Here is an 18,280-nt window from a genome sequence, read left to right on the forward strand (position 1 = left end):
ACGGGCTCTACGCAAATGTGTTTACATTTTTAGATAGTTCAAAGGGCGAGGTGTTTTGCATCATGTCAACGTAGGTCGAGGAGGAATGTGTTTATGGCATACACAGGTGATGCGTAACTGTTTTTGATGTGTGTACTTCCCGTACAAGGCTGGTAAGTCTGTAACTCTTAAAACGATCGACATATGTTCATATGGACTTATTGTATTGTTTTGGGGTGCACCATCCACCCTCATCCCATCCGCGATTACTTACGACATCTTTGGAAACACCCAATATATTTTACCTTTGGAGTAGGGACTTAGAGAGGGCGTATGGGGATATTATGAATGGTCTTTAGGGACATAGGAAAAAAATGAGGTGGCATCGCTGTTCCAGACGTATATGGTTCCATTTAGGTTAGTTGGAGAACTGAACTTATACGGGTGGATGTCCATCTTTTGAACTCGTTGTTTAGGAAAAGGCTGTCCCATATAAATGGGAATATCCGTGTAGCTTCATTTCGCACGTGGATACAGATCGTATGCCAGTATCGATTCATGGAGCTGTCTTTAATTGAAACCAAATTGTCCGGAAGTTCTCGGAAGTTTCATGTCACATAACTATTTCATATCACGAAGAGTTGTAAATCCTATTGGGATGATGGGAGTTATTACTGTGTATTGATGAAGCGTCATTATAATGTGAAATAATACAGCACTGTTTCCCTTTTACAGGATGGAATCCCTCAGGCAACTGAGATGGACGTGTTTCTGCCGAGCGACGGTTCTAATTTTAAGGACGGAATGACAAACAATAAGTAAGTACATAACTCCTCCGAATTGCTTTCCAAACTTGCTGTTACATTATGTCAGAAGTGTTTTGTTTGTCATAAGTAGGGTTCGGAAGTTTATGGCTAAAGAAGTACACAATATGCAAGCAGATATGACCTAAGGTAAGGTAAGGGTTATTCTGCCCGAAGGCAGGTCCGAACCTCCGCAGAGGTGTTCCTGAGCCGGAGTTTACGTGCGGTAGTGTGGCCAGTTCCTTTCCGCTCCTCCACTCCCTTACCCCCCACCAACAGCGCGGCAACCCATCCAACTCCTGACCACGCCCAATGTTGCTTAACTTCGGAGATCTCACGGGATCCGGTGTTTCAACACGGCTACGGCCGTTGGCATATGACCTAAAACTAGCAAAATATCACCTAAAGAGGTTTTTAACGATTTGTTTTACGTTGCACCGATACAGATAGATATTATGGCTGGTAATGGGATAATCGAATACAAAATAATCGCTTATTCGATTATTTTATTTTATTCGATTATATGTCCCATTCGGTTATTTTTACATTATTCTTTCGAATGAATGGGGCAATTGAATAGTGAATGCTTTCGAAATAATAGAATAAAAAATGATGGTATTAAGGCAGTTAATTCACTCATTTAGTTTCAGCATTTGGAGATACGTTTGGAAAAAGGCGTATTTCTAATTTTTTTTCATACGAGTTCATCTATTCGCTAAAATAACAAACTCGTGTCCTCATCCCGAGATGATGCAGCTCTTTTCAGGTACAACCCCAATGGAGATGAGCTGCATGTACCATTTCAACCACATACCAGCCCTCCTGCCATTCTTAAATTTATGGAGCCGGGCTGAGTGGCTCAGACGGTTAAGGCGCTGGCCTTCTAACCCCAATTTGGCAGGTTCGATCCTGGCTCAGTCCGGTGGTATTTGAAGGTGCTCAAATACGACAGCCTCGTGTCGGTAGATTTACTAGCACGTAAAAGAACTCCTGCGGGACTAAATTCCGGCACCTCGGCATCTCCGAAGACCGTAAAAGTAGTTAGTGGGACGTAAAGCAAATAGCTTTATTATTATTATTATTATTATTATTATTATTATTATTATTATTATTAAATTTATGGCAGTACCGGGAATAGAAAACCCCGGGCCCCCGACGACAGCAGCTCATAACACTAACAGTTATGCTACAGGAGCGGACATCTATTCGCTTATTTCAATCAGTTATCCATCCGACACACTTAAACCGAAAAAAAATTATTCATGACGCATTCGAATATTCTATGCGATACAACTGAATGATATTTAAAACTCATTCGATTATTTTATTCAATAATCTAAATAATCGGATGGAGATTATTCGATTATTAAAAGTAGTCGATTATACCATCTCTAGATGAGCTGAGTAGCAGATCTTAGAAGTAGTCGAAAAATGTTGGACTGTGACTAGTATCGAATACATGCTGTTCACAAGCCAAGTAACGAATGTGCGTTTGCCTTAAAAGACAACGTACGTAAGGCAGGTTGATTTTAAATCGAGCAATCGCAGTAGTTAGCAAGTGACCAGGTATTTCTTTATCCAAGACAATGATCAAAGAGTTTTCTGTGGTCTTAGTCGCCAAAATGGTGCGTATCGAGAATTGAGTGATTACTGCTACAAATCAAGTTGGTTCCGAGTGCCGCGGGATGGCGCCTCTCCTCTGCGTCCACCAAATTGTAACTCGGCAAGTTCGAGCTCATTTCTACTTGTGATTATTTCACACGTCGTTTGTGTCTCGGATCTATTTTGGTGACTTACCGGCAATTAGTTCCGCTAGTTTGAAGCTACGGTAGAGTACCAGCTCAGGTTTTTTGAGGACACTTAAAGAGACTGCTTTCGCAGGTAATGGGTGCGTATATCATTATTTGGCGCGGCCCACTTGGCATGTCACATACTTCTTGCCGAAATAAAGCCGTCTCACCGAGATAGAAATGCCGGTCGAGTCACGTCGCATGATTTCTGGTTGGTGACGTGGTCTACCCACGTGATCTTCAACATCCTGAGACGTATTCACATTTCGAAGGTTTTCAATCGGTTGATTGATCGAGGCTTTTGTGTCCATCCTTTGATGCTGTAAAGCAGAACCGATAATGCACAAAACTTCGTGACACGCCAACAAGTTGCACGAAATATGCTTCAGTTTCAGAAACAGACTTCTTGAGATAAATGTCTAAATAACCTTCATTAATATTCATATACATTTTAGCGGCAGAATTATGTATGTCTACGTCTAAGGCGGCTTTCACACTGTAGGCGGAACGGAGCGTGTCCGAACTGGACGAGACCGAGCGAAACAGAGCCTAGCAAATGCGTATTCACCGATCGGTCGATCAAAAGAGTTCGTGTCCAAGAACTGGAGCATCTCTACCACCAGCCGCTGCTTTATTGCTAATAGATAATAATTCATGGCGGGAAATTGGTAGAAAAAGGAGACGTTATTGTGTTTACGACTTGAATGTTGGTTGTACGGAGAATTTCATACGTTAGATGTGCCTTTGCTGGCGAGATGTACTGTGTCTTCTGGCATGGGCTAGAATAAATTTGTTACTTTCATTGACCTGTCACAGTCTCCTCCTTGGCTTTGACAACATGAATGTGACTGAGGTATGAGCGATGCTAGTAATACCATTTCGTATCCAGCCAGTCCCTGTTATGACTCGTGTGGAAATATCGCTCAAAGTGTCAGTTGGTGCATGCATTTCAGTGGGCTTGGCAGACTGATATGTAATAGCAACTTCTGGCTCAGTGAGAAAAGCAACAGGAAACTACCGCACTCCCCATTTCCCTAGTATGCCTCCTCGGTGACACCCAGGCTATCCATGACAGCTGTAAGTGTAGCTGTGGAGGATCAAACCAGCCTTCGGGCTGAATACCCAACATACAACACATACACATGAGGATATTCAGAATGACGGAGATACTTCCGATTGAGTACCAAGACGTTTGATTACATACTTTAGGCTATAGATGCTGCCATAGCCACCAGAATACGACTTTCCGAAATACAGCCAGTTATGTACACGAGATAAGCAGCATTACGCTTCTCGCGCACAAGGCGACCATGACAGCGGCCAAAGGCGCGGCTTTGGTCGCTAATGGAACGGCCAACAGAGTGACCAGCAGAATGGCTGATGTTAACATCAGTCTTAACTCTTGAAATGGAGGCTGAATAGATCGCTGCTTTATCATATCTTTACCGAAGAAAACACAATAAAAGTTATTGGGTGCATTCGCTCTTAAGCTCTACATCATCAAAACATTGTTTTTCCTTATTATCTGCAATGTTGTAGCCTCCAGACAAGTCAACGATTTTCTCCCATTCTTTACGTTCATGTGTTAATGGTTTCACGTCCCATTAACTACTTTCACGGTTTTCGGAGACGCCGAGGTGCGTGAATTTAGTTCCGGGGAAGTTCTTTTACGTGCCAGTAAATCTACTGACACCAGTCTGACGTATTTGAGCATCCTCAAATACCACCGGACTGAGCCAGAATCGAACCTGCCACATTGGTGTCAGAAGGCGAGCGCCTCAACCGTCTGAGCCACTCAGCCCCGCTCTTTACATTTCTATCACTGTGTGCTTCCGAGGACATGTCCCATATTGCAGGTCGTTTTTCAATTTCTTCTATAAACTGTACACTGTCGACATCCATGGTCGTTTGTACCCGCCACTCATTGAATTGACAAGTCGGATTCTTCTTCTGTCCAAAGAATCGCGCGGCTGGCCGCTCGAGAACGCGGTCGTCAATGAGTTTTAACACAAACAGCCAGTCGCCGCAGCTAGCTGGTCGCTTGTGTGTCGCTGATGTCAGCGACCAACGCCGCGGCCAGGCGGAAGCTGTCGTCCAGTGCGCAGATGTCCATATACGCATTAACATTTTGCTAGCCGCGGCGACTCTGGCCGCTCTCGTGGTTCCCTAGTGCGCGGGAGGTTTTACAGCAGTACGTATGGCGACTTGCAGCTCAAGATTATGCAGTCGACTCTCACGCACGTAAGGGGAATCGGCCGCCGTAATCGCCCTCAAAACAAACAAGTTTGTTTCGTCTCGCTCGGCTCGAACACGCTCATGTCGGTCCGCACTCGCTCGGCTTTCACTTTGAATAGCCCGCGCTGTTACACGTGTTTGTTTCAGTGGCGGAATCGGTTCGGCTCGGCCACGCTCATGTCGGTCCGCACTCGCTCGGCTTTCACTTTGAATAGCCCGCGCTGTTACACGTGTTTGTTTCAGTGGCGGAATCGGTTCGGCTCGAACACGCTCATGTCGGTCCGCACTCGCTCGGCTTTCACTTTGAATAGCCCGCGCTGTTACACGTGTTTGTTTCAGTGGCGGAATCGGTTCGGCTCGGCCACGCTCATGTCGGTCCGGACTCGCTCGGCTTTCACTTTGAATAGCGCGCGCTGTTACACGTGTTTGTTTCAGTGGCGGAATCGGTTCGGCTCGGCCACGCTCATGTCGGTCCGGACTCGCTCGGCTTTCACTTTGAATAGCCCGCGCTGTTACACGTGTTTGTTTCAGTGGCGGGATCGGTTCGGCTCGGCCACGCTCATGTCGGTCCGGACTCGCTCGGGTTTCACTTTCAATAGCCCGCGCTGCTACACGTGTTTGTTTCAGTGGCGGGATCGGTTCGGCTCGGCCACGCTCATGTCGGTCCGCACTCGCTCGGGTTTCACTTTCAATAGCCCGCGCTGCTACACGTGTTTGTTTCAGTGGCGGGATCGGTTCGGCTCGGCCACGCTCACGTCAGCCCGGACTCGCTCGGCTTTCACTTTGAATAGCCCGCGCTGTTACACGGGTTTGTTTCAGTGGCGGGATCGGTTCGGCTCGGCCACGCTCATGTAGGTCCGGACTCGCTCGGCTTTCACTTTGAATAGCCCGCGCTGTTACACGGGTTTGTTTCAGTGGCGGGATCGGTTCGGCTCGGCCACGCTCATGTAGGTCCGGACTCGCTCGGCTTTCACTTTGAATAGCCCGCGCTGTTAGACGTGTTTGTTTCAGTGGCGGGATCGGTTCGGCTCGGACACGCTCATGTCGGTCCGGACTCGCTTGGCTTTCATTTTGAATAGCCCGCGCCGTTACACGTGTGTGTTTCTCGGCTCGGACACGCTCCGCTCCGCCTGCAGTGTGAAAGCCGCCTTAGTCCCGTTTTCTGATACGAGGTCGGGAATGACGCGAGATGAAATTAAATGGATTGTTTTTACGGCCGCATTCAAACCTCAGTTGAGGAACTAATGAGATTAAATAATGGAGAAGGAAATGGCTGCGGCATTCGCCTGGAAGTGAAAGTGGGAAACCACAGAAAGCCAGTCTCATGGCAGCTGACGGTGGAGTTCGTACCAACTCGTCTCCCGAGTGCAGTGCTTGGTTCTATAGCCATAGCGCGCATTAACACGCGCGGCCACTCCACTCAGTACATTTGATGGCAGGATATGAATCTTCTTGCCTGAATGGTCAGCGTAGAGACCTTCTGTTAAGAGGGTCCCTGTTTCGATTTCCGCATGGACCGAATATTTTAACTGCGTCCGGTTACTTTATCTGGCCCGGGAACTGTGTATTCGTGTCGGACTCAATGCACACTTCTACATTTGCACACGCCAGGCTGTACCCCTGTGGGTGAGGGCAGTAGAATAACACCCTGTCGGAAGAGGAGACTAAAAGGGGACTGAGGGGCTCTTGGCATCATTGGTTGGCGACCATGGGGCTTTTAGCTGAGTCCGGTCATTGCCTCCACTTACTTGCACTGAGCTCTTCACTTTCATCTGTCCTATTCGACCTCTCTTGGTCAACTCTTGTTCATTTCCGACTCGAACGGTATTAGATTACGAGGCCTAGAGAGTGAGTTTCACGCTCTTTGTGGCCCTTGTCTTTCTTTGGCCGATATATTCATTTTTCGAAGTGTCGGACCCCTCCCATTTTTTTCGCTCTGATTAGTGATAACAGGGGGTGGTTGCCTAGTTTTACTTCCTCTTGAAACAGTAATTGTCAGGCTGAGTGGCTCAAACGGTTGAGGCGCTGGCCTTCTGACCCCAACTTGGCAAGTTCACGATCCTGGCTCAGTCCGATGGGACTTGAAGGTGCTCCACTTCATGTCGGTAGATTAACTGCCATGTAGAACTCCCGCGGGACGAAATTCCGGCACCTCGGCGTCTCCGAAAACCGTAAAAGTGGTTAGAGGGACGTAAACAGTAATCAGCACCATCACCATCACCATCACACGCCACACTGCAAATCACCACAGAAACACGTCCCTTTGCTTACGGCTGGCGTCAAGAAGTTCTCCCAATAGTAAAGTTGTGCCAAGTTCACGTTCTAAAGCAGAATTCGATACCAGTCCTTCAGATGATTTAGCCGCGATGTCCTTCCTCTACCGCGACCTTGCTTGCCTTCGATCTTATCTTGCATGATGATAAGCAAGAAATTGTGGGTGTCGCACGACATCGGCGAAATATTCAAGTTGGACTTCTTGAAGTGTTTTTACTATTTCCTTTGGTTTTCTCATACACCCCAGCAACTCCACAATTCTCACTTTTTCAACTCGACTCACTACACTTCTATAAACCGACGCATAAAATTATTTTTAAACGTGTGTCTGCCGTGGACCTACGTGATTTTTCAATTTTGGACTCTAAAGAAAGGAACATTGCTTATTTTTCTGAATGCGTTTCGCGGTTTCTTCATCCTTGTTTTTATTTAGTTACCCTAGTTCTCCTGGATATTACAAATGGCAAAGTGCTCACCGTAGAGGCCATGAAGGCCCTTGGAGGGGTGGAAGGTAAAGGCTTCCACTATCCGTAACCTCGGCACTTGATGAGGTAGAGTGGTTAGCTCTCCGCCCGGCCGCCTTTGCTCCCAGGAATTAACCCGATACTCATTTTCGGTGTAGGCTGAGTGAACCTCAATACCATATGCACCTCCGCAAGTAGAAATTTCGTTTCTTAAATATTTCAACTTTCTGATGGGGAATCGAACCCACGTCCTTCCGGGTGAACCGAGCACGCCTTTACCGCCTCGTCCAGGCAGCCCCTCCTGGATATTACAGCCAAGGTTTACTTTATTTATTTATTTATTTAATTTATTTATTTATTTATTTATTTATTTATTTATTTATTTATAAAATATGAATAAATATATTTATAATAAATAAATAAATTTTATGTTATTTCTCCAACGGACTTTCATTTGCTGTTATTTGTGGTAATTCAATACGTTTTTTGCTGTCGACCAAGATCTTTATTTTTTTGATGTTCAGATTTAAGTATTATTCTTGAAAATGCCGTGATTCTGTTGATGAGCGATGGGGAAAGTAAAAGAAAAGACGTAATTTCTTAAAGAGCAGTACCAAATACTGATTAAATTAGTGTGTTAGAATGACCAGTGTTCCCTTTGTAGACTTGTTAAACCCTGCTTCGATTTAAAGTACATGCCATAGTGAGTTTTGTTTAGGATCTCAACGATGAACATGTTATTCTTGGCGGAAGGTCTCGACTGCTAACGAGAGTCACACCTTGGTAGTCTCAATAGGAGCTATACCGTCTCTCGTGACGAGCGAACAATACATCTCATAACAATTTAATTATGTGTCGACAAAGCCTTCTGTAAGCTGACCCTCACGCGTGAGTGAACTTAACGGCTTCTGCCGTATTAATTGACAAGGTCTTTGGTTATAATAAGGATATAAGCTGCATGTTGAAACATCTGCAGTTTTGACCATTGCTTTGAGACTTCATGTCCATGGACATCAGACAGCAGCGGTCCTCAGTAAAGGATTAAATGTTTAGTTAAAAATCAAGTTCAACAACAGGAATGATCACGTTTCTTGCTTGTGAAATATCTCGTAACTGCTGTGTCATTAATAGGGCCCGGATTTATATGCACTAAAAACCTGAAAATATGCATGCAAATATGCGCTAAAAAGTATAATATATGCACGGAAAATAAGGAAATATGCTCTTAAAAACATGCAATTTTATTCACTTACCTATTTACAGGTATAATTTATTGCAAAAAGAAGCATCACAATAGGTAACTAGTAGTCTTTCAATGTTTTCTGGAGACAAACTATGTCTGTTGTCCGTCAAAATGAGTTTATAGGCTGAAAATGATCGTTCTACATAAACTGACGTAATTGGACAGTACTTATACATGGGCACCAACGTTTCGGAGCATACATCTGGCAAGGATACCCTAGTTCCACTCAAGTATTGACTAATTAATTTAATCTTCTTCACTCCTGGGTTCGAATTCAACACCTTTTCTAACTTGCATTTAATCTTCTCTCCAATTTCGCCTGGAGTGTAATTAAACGAAGATGCAGCTTTTTCAACGAGATCAAGTGATTCATGGAGGGGAGTACCAGAAGATTCTAAGCTCTCAATGGCTTTTGGAAGTCTAGAAAAATGTGCACGAATGAAATTCACATCTTGATAAACAGTAGCGGTTTCAAACACAACTTTTGCATCACGGACACACGCAATATGTCCATCTTCAAGTTTTGTAACCACTTCTTTCACTTCATTAAAATGTTCCTGATAAAATGATACTGCAGATAACCATGTCCCCCACCTAGTCAGGACAGGTTCAGGTGGCAAAGGAACTTCAGATAGACAATCTTTGTAGACCTGGACACGAGCTGGTGCTTTCAGAAACAGTTTCTTCTCACATCAAATTAAATTGTTAACAGCTGGAAACTGCGCGCGTATTTCTTCTGCAATGCTGTGTAATCCGTGCGCTAAACAGGTTACGTGTATGAGTTTTGATAAAATACTTGGAGGGCCTTTGCTGCTTTCAACATATACGAAGCTGCATCTGTGAGCAGTACAAGCACTTTACAACAATTAGTCTCAATTTCAGATGGCCACAATAGTCGCAGAGAATCATTTACAAATCTTGCTATTATGCTATGGGTAGTTTTCTCTAGTACTTTACAAGCAAGAAGATATGGCTTACCGGGTTCGTCTGGATGTAATTTACCAACCACGAAATTTGCTATGTAACGGCCACACGAATCCGTTGTCTCATCCACCGATATCCAGACACAGTTCCTTCCGATATCGGAACGGATCAATTCCAAGGTAGATTCATATAGCGGAGGTAGATAATTTTTCCTAAGAGTTGATTCATCTGGTATTTTTTGATTTACACAATATTTCTCGAGAAATGATCGCAGAACTGGATTGTTTAATTTATTCCATGGAATGTTGCTGCATACGAAAGCCCTGCAAAGATCATTTGAAAATGTATTAAGACTACAGGACTTGGGCTTTACCTGTGTAAGAAGTAGTCGCTGTGGTGTGCTGTTCTTCTCCTCCTTTGCTTTAATATGTGCAGTTGTTTTTGAATGCTGTTCAAGCTGAAATTTCTTTTCACATTTCACTTCCTTTGAGCAAACTTGACAGTACACGATGACACCATCTGTTGAATAGTCCCTGTTACCCGACACCCACTGATTTAGTAAATCTCTTCTGCTGCTCTTTTCCTTAGGCATTTTTTAAAAACTAACACTTTTAGAAATTAGATGCAGGCCATTAAAATGGAACGTAACTAGTGAACTGAAGATACTTCTGTCCTGACCAAGTGCCCAGCCCCCTGAGATTATTATCTGCTGTGGTAGAGAAAGGAATTCAGGGAAGTCCAGCCTGCCTACCCACACCTAAGCTATCTGTTGCCATTGTCAGTTGTGGAAGTAAAGTGCCGTTACACAGGCAGTCGAAAATACCAACTAGGCAATTAGCATGGGATGTACAAAACAGATTTATTTTAGTAGTTCTTGTAATTGTCCTTAAATTCAGACATTATATACCGGAATATGCTGTTACGTCTAGAATATGCACTAACCCTCAAAATATGTCAAAATATGCAATTGCATGTGCGCATATGCATTTTTAAAAAATCCGTGCCCTAGTCATTAATACATGCTTCATTACTTGGTCAGAGCACGTTTTGCTCACCATGCCATTTGTGTGTTTGTGTAGATATGTTTCGAAAAGGTTTTAATTGCCACTTACGATCTAACGGGATGAACCTCTATGCCAAATTTTACTCTGATCGGTATTGTGGTTCATGAGATATTATGAGAATGAATGAATGGTATTTCACATATACAGATGAGTCTTTCCTCTAAGAGGTGATTCGGGAGGTGATAAGGAATATTTTTTTAAAAATCCGAAATGTAAATCTATAGTCCAGTTCACTTCCGTTTTTGTATAATTCTCTTAGTTTCTTTGTTAACGACCGGCGACTCAGATGTTAAGCTGTTAAGCATTACCCCAGCCCCCATCCCCGACAGTAACCAGATTTTTGACTGTCTCTGCTGTGACTTATAGCAGATGGCTCATCTCATGACCAATAGCATGTCTGTTTTGTCAGTGACAGTCCACGTGGAGTACTTCAAAAGCGTGCCGGTCCTGAAGCCGACTCGCTTGTCAAGTCCCCAGTGTTGCACAGCTGCACACAGTTCTGTCCAGTCTCGCAGTTCTTTCTTAGTTGCTAACCAGCAACTGTTATCCCAAGTGCCCTCCAACCTACAGCGTTCGGTGGACAGTTGGCAACGCTGTGTTTCGGGTTGGGGAGATCCCGACATTTCGCGGAGAAGGAATGTAAACACAGCCGGCCAGCTACGCTTCAAAAGTGTGCAGGTCGTTAACAAGGAAAATAATGCTTCCAGGCTTGCATCCGATGACGCTAGAGCAACTGTCAGTCGCTAGTAATACTCATAACTAAAGCAATTTAAACGTAAGTGTGAACAGTGGGTATGTGCGAGACCTTTCTGTGCTGCGGTCAGCGAGTTCGCCTCGTGTAACAGGTTCTACGTCTGACCGGACGAGAAACGTCACAGCAGTTTCTGGAAGTATCTTCCGTCGGCACGATAGAGGCAACTCATTACAATGCACGTTCTCCTCCAACTTTGATAAAATGTACTTATAATGAATAAACTATAGTAGTGTGTTGGCCTCTTGGCTTCGTGTATTTGTTTCAAAAGTGATTTTGGATTGATGTTGAAAATTATTATTCGTTGGAGAGACGACACGTAATGAAACGGTGTTATGCTGAATACCAGTCGAAAGGTACTGGAGTTGTGGTACTATCGATCTTATGAGCGTATTACCAAGGTTTTTTTTTTTCTTTTTCAAGTTGCTTTACGTCGCACCGACACGCATATGTCTTATGGCGACGATGAGATAGGAAAAGGCTAGGAGGGAAGGAAGCGGCTGTGGACTTAATTGAGGTTCAGCCTCAGCATTTGCCTGACCTATCTGTGTCGGTGCGACGTAAAGCAACTTGAAAAAAACCTTGGTAATACGCTCTTAACATCGATAGTACCACAACTCCAGTACCTTTCGACTGATATTCAGCATAACACCGTTTCATTATACGTGTCGTCTCTCCAACGAACAATAATTTTCAACATCAATCCAAAATAACTTTTGAAACAAATACACGAAGCCAAGAGGCCAACACACTGGGAAACCACGGAAAACTATCTTCAGAGCTGCCGACAGTAGGGTTCGAACCCACTATTTCTCGAATAGTGGATACTGGTCGCACTTAAACGACTGCAGCTATCGAGCTTGGTGTATCACCAAGTATTTGTTTTGATGTCAGTATGGAACTTACGATACTTTAGTATAGGTACACAGGCATCCAGAAAAATGTAGACACTCTTTGGTAGTTAATATATTGGGGACAAAATGACATATCGTTTCAATTCTTGCACGGTAGCGTAGTCCACTCTGTTTTCTCAGCAGATAATGAAGGTCAAGTGAATGGCGGGAGAATCTTGGCGGTCGTTTTCCAGCTGATGACATTGCAGCAATGAATGAAGTAAGCTTGTCGTTTGAGCAACGCAAGACCGTATTGAAGTGGTACTGGAAGTACGAAAACATGATGGAGGCACAATGGCAATGGCGTAATATGTACGGAACTCAGCCACCAACACGTACAACAATTTATCGTATTCAGGATAAATTTGAAGCCGACGGTGCTGCTCAAGATGTGCATAAGAAAAGGTCTGGCCGACCAAAAACATCAAGTCCAGCTTCCAGCGCTGCTATGTTGCAACAATTTACTAGGTCACCTCAAAAATATGTGAATCAGGGTGCATGTGAAAGCGGGGTGAGCCGATCAACCGTTCGACGAATTCTGAAGGCTGCAAAGTGGAAAGCGTACTTTCCCAAGATCGCTGCACGCTATGAACGAAGACGACTCGGATCGAAGGAAGTAGTACTGCGAGTAGTTTGAAGGCATGCTTCGCGAGGATGAACGGTTTGCAGGGATGATTATCTGGTCTGACAAGGTGCAATTCGAACTGAACAATACTGTAAACCGCCACACCTGCGTGTACTGGGCTCCTGAAAATCCTCGCGTTCACGTTGGACAAACATGTTAGTCTACCCGGTGGTAATGTGCGCTATAGTCTGTTATCGCGCGGTTTGATTGGCCCATTCTTCTTTGAAGGTGAGGTGTATCTTCATATGCTGCTTACATCGATTTTACCTGCCATCCGAGAAGTGTTTGGAAAAGAAAGATTTTACCTACAATAAGATGGCGCTCCGCCTCACTACCAAAGAGACGTCAGAGCCTAGTTAGATGAAAATATACCCGGACGATGGATAGGTCGAAGAGGAGCTTCTGAGTACCCACCACAGTCTCCAGACCTTACACCTCTTGACTTCCACCTTGAAAAATTAAGTTTATCGACAGAAGCCAGCTACATTGAACGAGCAACGAGAAACCATCGAGGCGTCCTGTGCGGCTATCACACCGACAATACTGACAGCCGTAGTTCGGTCAGCAGTTCATCGGCATCGATGTTGGGGGTCACTTTGAACACACAAAATAACCTTCCCCCCATGCAAGAATTGTAACGATTTGTCATTATTTTCCATTAATAATGACTATCAAAGTGTGTCTACATTTTTCTGGACTCGACGGTAGGAGTTGACTACAGATTAAAAAATTGATGTTAGATCTAGAAAGAAAGAAACAAATCAGCTTGTTAGTATAATTTTTATAGAACAATGTGATTACCCATTTTAACTCCTACCATGGCTTTTAATGTGTACACTGAGCAAGTCGCTGTGCGGTTTGGGTCACGCAGATGTGAGCTTGCATTCGGTAGATAGTGGGTTCGAACCCCTCTGTCGGCAGCCCTGAAGATCTTCTTCCATGGTTTCCCATTTTCACACCGGGAAAATACTGGGGCTGTACCTTAAGGCCACGGCCGCTTCCTTCCTTTCCTATCCCATGCTCGCCGTAAGACCTATCTGTGTCGGTGCGACGTGAGGCAAATTGTAAAATAACTGAGCGTATTTTCGACTTTTGTATACCTAATCCGAGATATAAATGAAGTAACACGAGGCAAAGAATTTCAGTGTACAGAAAAATTATATTTTTGTATATAGATACTCTTGACGTCGTTCGTCTGTAGTCCAAGAGTCCTGTGTTTGTTGCTTCCTCACTCACAGCGACATCTGCATAAAATTGTGTTGTTTGCTTGACGTACTAATGAATGACGTCCCGCCAGACAAGTAACATATGGTCATCATTATACCATTAAAATTTCATTGCTATCCCGAGTGCTCTTTCGTTACGCTTCATCATTCACTCTGTCGTTCTCTAACAAGAATGAACTTTAAGCTTAGACTATCAATTACAGAAACATATTTGATGTCTCCTTCACATCTGACATTGATGAGTAATTTCTTGTGATTTTACGGGATGATGTAGATAAATTAGAAATTACCCACAAGTATGGACTAGGAGTCTCTCTCTCGCCCCCAATTTCCTACATTTTATCCCCACAAACGAGGTCCGCTGTCTTGCTACACAGTATCTTCTTCATTTTGCCCCCTCTCTCGTATTCTCTACAATTGGGTCTACACCGAGGTTTCTTCGCACATCTTCATTTCTGATATCGTCCAAATGAATCAGTCGTAGAATCCACCTCAGCATTCTCCTCTCCATAACATGGAGGAACTATACTTACTTCAATAACTGTTGCCTTCTTGACACAGAGAAAACCAATTACCTATCTCCACTTGGAGCATGCTGTGTTTTTTCTTCTTTTTATATAAATATGTCTTAGACCTGGCGGTCATACGGAAGTGTAATCTAGCAAACGTGCAGGCTGCGATGTGAAGTAAAGATGGATGTCAGACAGTGTTACCTAACAACCGCGCAGATCATGTCTTGTGATTGGCGGCCAACTGAAATTGAAATGAAAAATGACCAACAGATGGCGCTGGACATCAACATGTCAGTGATGTAGCATGAGACCCGTGTACGGTATACATGGAGCTGTCGTGAGAGAGGACGTCAGATGCGCCTGCAATCGCGACATGTTGACGTTACCAGAAAGGGCACTGTTAGTGAAGCTTTATTTTGGTGTCAATAAAACTCCATGTCATGTCAATCATGTGTGTCAATTATTACCTCTCTACCTCCAATATTACGTGAAGTATCGCCTCGTCAAATGTTAACGGACTTCTGGGTCATCCTGTATAATAAGACACATTATGATTATTTGATTTTCCCATTGGGAAATTTGACGCCATTTTATTTTTGGTTGTTATACCTTTCAGCCAGCCTACAGTTGTATTAACCTTATGTAATTTCCTACGAATTGTCATCGAGCGTGATGAAATGAACTTATATATGAAATAAACATAATTCTACGGTGAAAGAACACACACACACACACACACACACAATCCTCGAGTCAGTGGACTTAACCAATTAAGGTTAAAATCTCCGACCCGGCAGGGAATCGAACCCGGGGCCCCTCCGATATTTAAAATGGGTAGTCTTCTGTAAGTTCTGACCGCCGATTGTGCTTGTGACATTCGTTTGAGAGCCACATTCTAAGTAGTTAATCTTTTTTGTATATTGTTAATTGCAATGCATTCTCACCCAGGATGCCATTCCAGATTTGTGCCTGGTGTTGAAACGCCAGGCGACATTTCTGCGAAAGTACCATATCATCCCCATGTATGAGCGTCCAAGGATGAGGAGATTGTAGATCAGCTGTTGCAGTGTCCCTACAAAGAATGAAGAGTAGGGCGGAGGGCTGAACCTTGATGAACACCAACGATGGTGTTAAAAGACGGTCAAATTTGTAACCCCTTTCTTCTCACTTGTCATATTGAGGCTGAGTTTATTATCATTACTTCTACCAGGCCAAACAGGAAGATGATGATAATAATAATAATAATAATAATAATAATAATAATAATAATAATAATAATAATAATAATAATAATAATAAACTGCTTTTACGGCTTTTGCCGAGGTTCCGGAATTTTGTCCCTCAGGAGTTAATTTACGCGCCAGCAAATCTACCGACACGAAGCTGATGTATTTGAACACCTTCAAATACCACTGGTTTGAGTCGGGATCGAACCCGCCAACTTGAGCTCAGAAGGCAAGCCCACTGCCATCTGAACTTCTCGGCCCAGCAAATAAGAACTCTTTTTTTTTCTAGTTGCTTTACGTCGCACCGACTCAGATAGGTCTTATGGCGACGATGGGACAGGATAGGGCTAGGAGTGGGAAGGAATCGGCATTTGTCTGGTATGAAAATGGGAAACCACGGAAAACCATTTTCTGGGCTGCCGATAGTGGGGTTCGAACCTACTATCTCCCGAATACTGGATACTGGCCGCAATTAAGCGACTGCAGCTATCGAGCTCGAATAAGAACTTATTAACTGCTATTGTCTGTTAGGTTATTAGCCCAGAGGCTAGTTGGATCCTCAGGTAACACCAGCAAATGTTATGTGGTTATAGGCAAACCTATGAAACCGATGGCGTCGTCGAATAGTGGCGTACTAGGCAAGATGAGGAGTGAGGTAGTTTGCCATTGCTTTTTTCACTAGGCCAGAAAGTGCTATTGCAGCACGAATGACACTATGAGTAATACGTTTTATAACACTAATACGCATTGTTCGTGCTCTGAATGTCATTACCCAGTACCATCCACACACCAGCAGCTTTCATATTGTCACAGCCATGGATGAGACTAGGACGTCGTTGGAAGCTACATTTCGCTCTGGTCTGTGCCAAGAGACAGATACTAAAGTACTGCATCCATCAAGAAACGGCAACTCGCGGAAGTTGCTAGTTTAGTACAATTCAGTTTTCGTAAGACAATATGATAAGAGTTACAGTGACTAATACAGTGTGATAAAGTCCGTGCGGCCGTCATATTCCTTCCAACCATTCCAACAGCTCACTGTATCACGGCAAGGTTAGGGGCAAAGTAAGTGAAGAATGTATGCATTAATAAAAAAATAAGAAAACACCGAATCTAAATATTTATTTTATCTTTATTACTTGACACTCACTCACTAAAATGTTTTCATTCCTCCCCTGAAGGGGGAGGCAGGCCTCTTAGATTGTGAGGCCGTCTCTCAGGCCGGGAGATTTGTTACGGTGAAGGAGATGCTCGGAGGTGAGGGGGTTGGTGGCCGTGGCCTGTACTAGGAACTGTCCCGGCATTCGCCTTAGTGCAGGAGAATGGAAAACCACGGAAAACCATTCTCAGGACAGCCGGCGGTGGGGACCAGCCGTGAGGTCCAGCCCTGTACCGCCTCCCAAATACAGAGGTGTAGAGCCACGGTAGAGCCGTGGCCACCCCTCCTCTGCTCGGTTGGCCGGTCGGAGAGCAGAGCTGGTGGACCATGGACCACCCGTGGCCACTTGTGGGCCGAAACCCACTCGGCATCCACCGACGTTACTACTTGACAAAACAGGAATCTTGTAACTAGGGTTCGGAACTTTGACCTAAGTACAAAATATGTAAGCAAATATGAAAAGTAGCCAAATATGGACTAAAATGGTAAAATATGACTGAAGTAATTTAGGGATATGCAGCAAGTATTAGAGGGCCTCCGTGGCTCAGGCGGCAACGCCTCGGCCTCTCACCGCTGGAATCCGTGGTTCAAATCCCCGTCACTCCATGTAAGATTTGTGCTGGACAAAGCGGAGGCGGGACAGGTTTATCTCCGGGTACTCCGCTTTTCTCTGTCATATTTAATTCCAGCAACACTCTCCAGTATCATTTCATCTGTCATTCATTAATCATTGCACCAGAGGAGTGCGACAGGCTTCGGCAACCGGCACAATTCCTATCCTCGCCGCGAGATGGTGGCTTCAGTCATTCCATTCCTGACCCGGTGGAATGACTGGAAACAGGCTGTGGATTTTCTTTTTTTTTTTTTTTCAGCAAGTATTAGAGTATTCCTAACATTAAACGTGCCAAGATGTGATTAGCTATAATGCAGCAATCGTATGCATATTCCTGCAAACTGACAGAGTTACAATCCGTATATACATTCATTCAGTATTGGCAAGAGGCGCAGTTTTCACTCTGTTTTCCTAAAAAAAAAGCACCAAAAAGGAAGTATTAGCATGCTTTTTAGTATTTGTCGGCTTATGTTCATACAGCACCACCTTGCGGAATCAT

The 18,280-nt window shown here is 44.1% G+C and overlaps 1 protein-coding gene across 1 annotated transcript in view; it reads left to right on the forward strand.

Annotated features, from left to right (window-relative positions):
- path (pathetic) overlaps nucleotides 1-18,280 on the forward strand; it is a 315,189-nt gene that overhangs the window by 155,229 nt on the left and 141,680 nt on the right. The window contains exon 3 of the mRNA XM_067145705.2: nucleotides 715-797. Within this exon, the coding sequence (XP_067001806.1) occupies nucleotides 715-797 (83 nt within the window). The remainder of the gene's footprint in view (nucleotides 1-714; nucleotides 798-18,280) is intronic.

Source organism: Anabrus simplex, chromosome 4 (genome assembly GCF_040414725.1).
Source record: "Anabrus simplex isolate iqAnaSimp1 chromosome 4, ASM4041472v1, whole genome shotgun sequence".
Taxonomy (NCBI): Eukaryota; Metazoa; Arthropoda; class Insecta; order Orthoptera; family Tettigoniidae; genus Anabrus; species Anabrus simplex.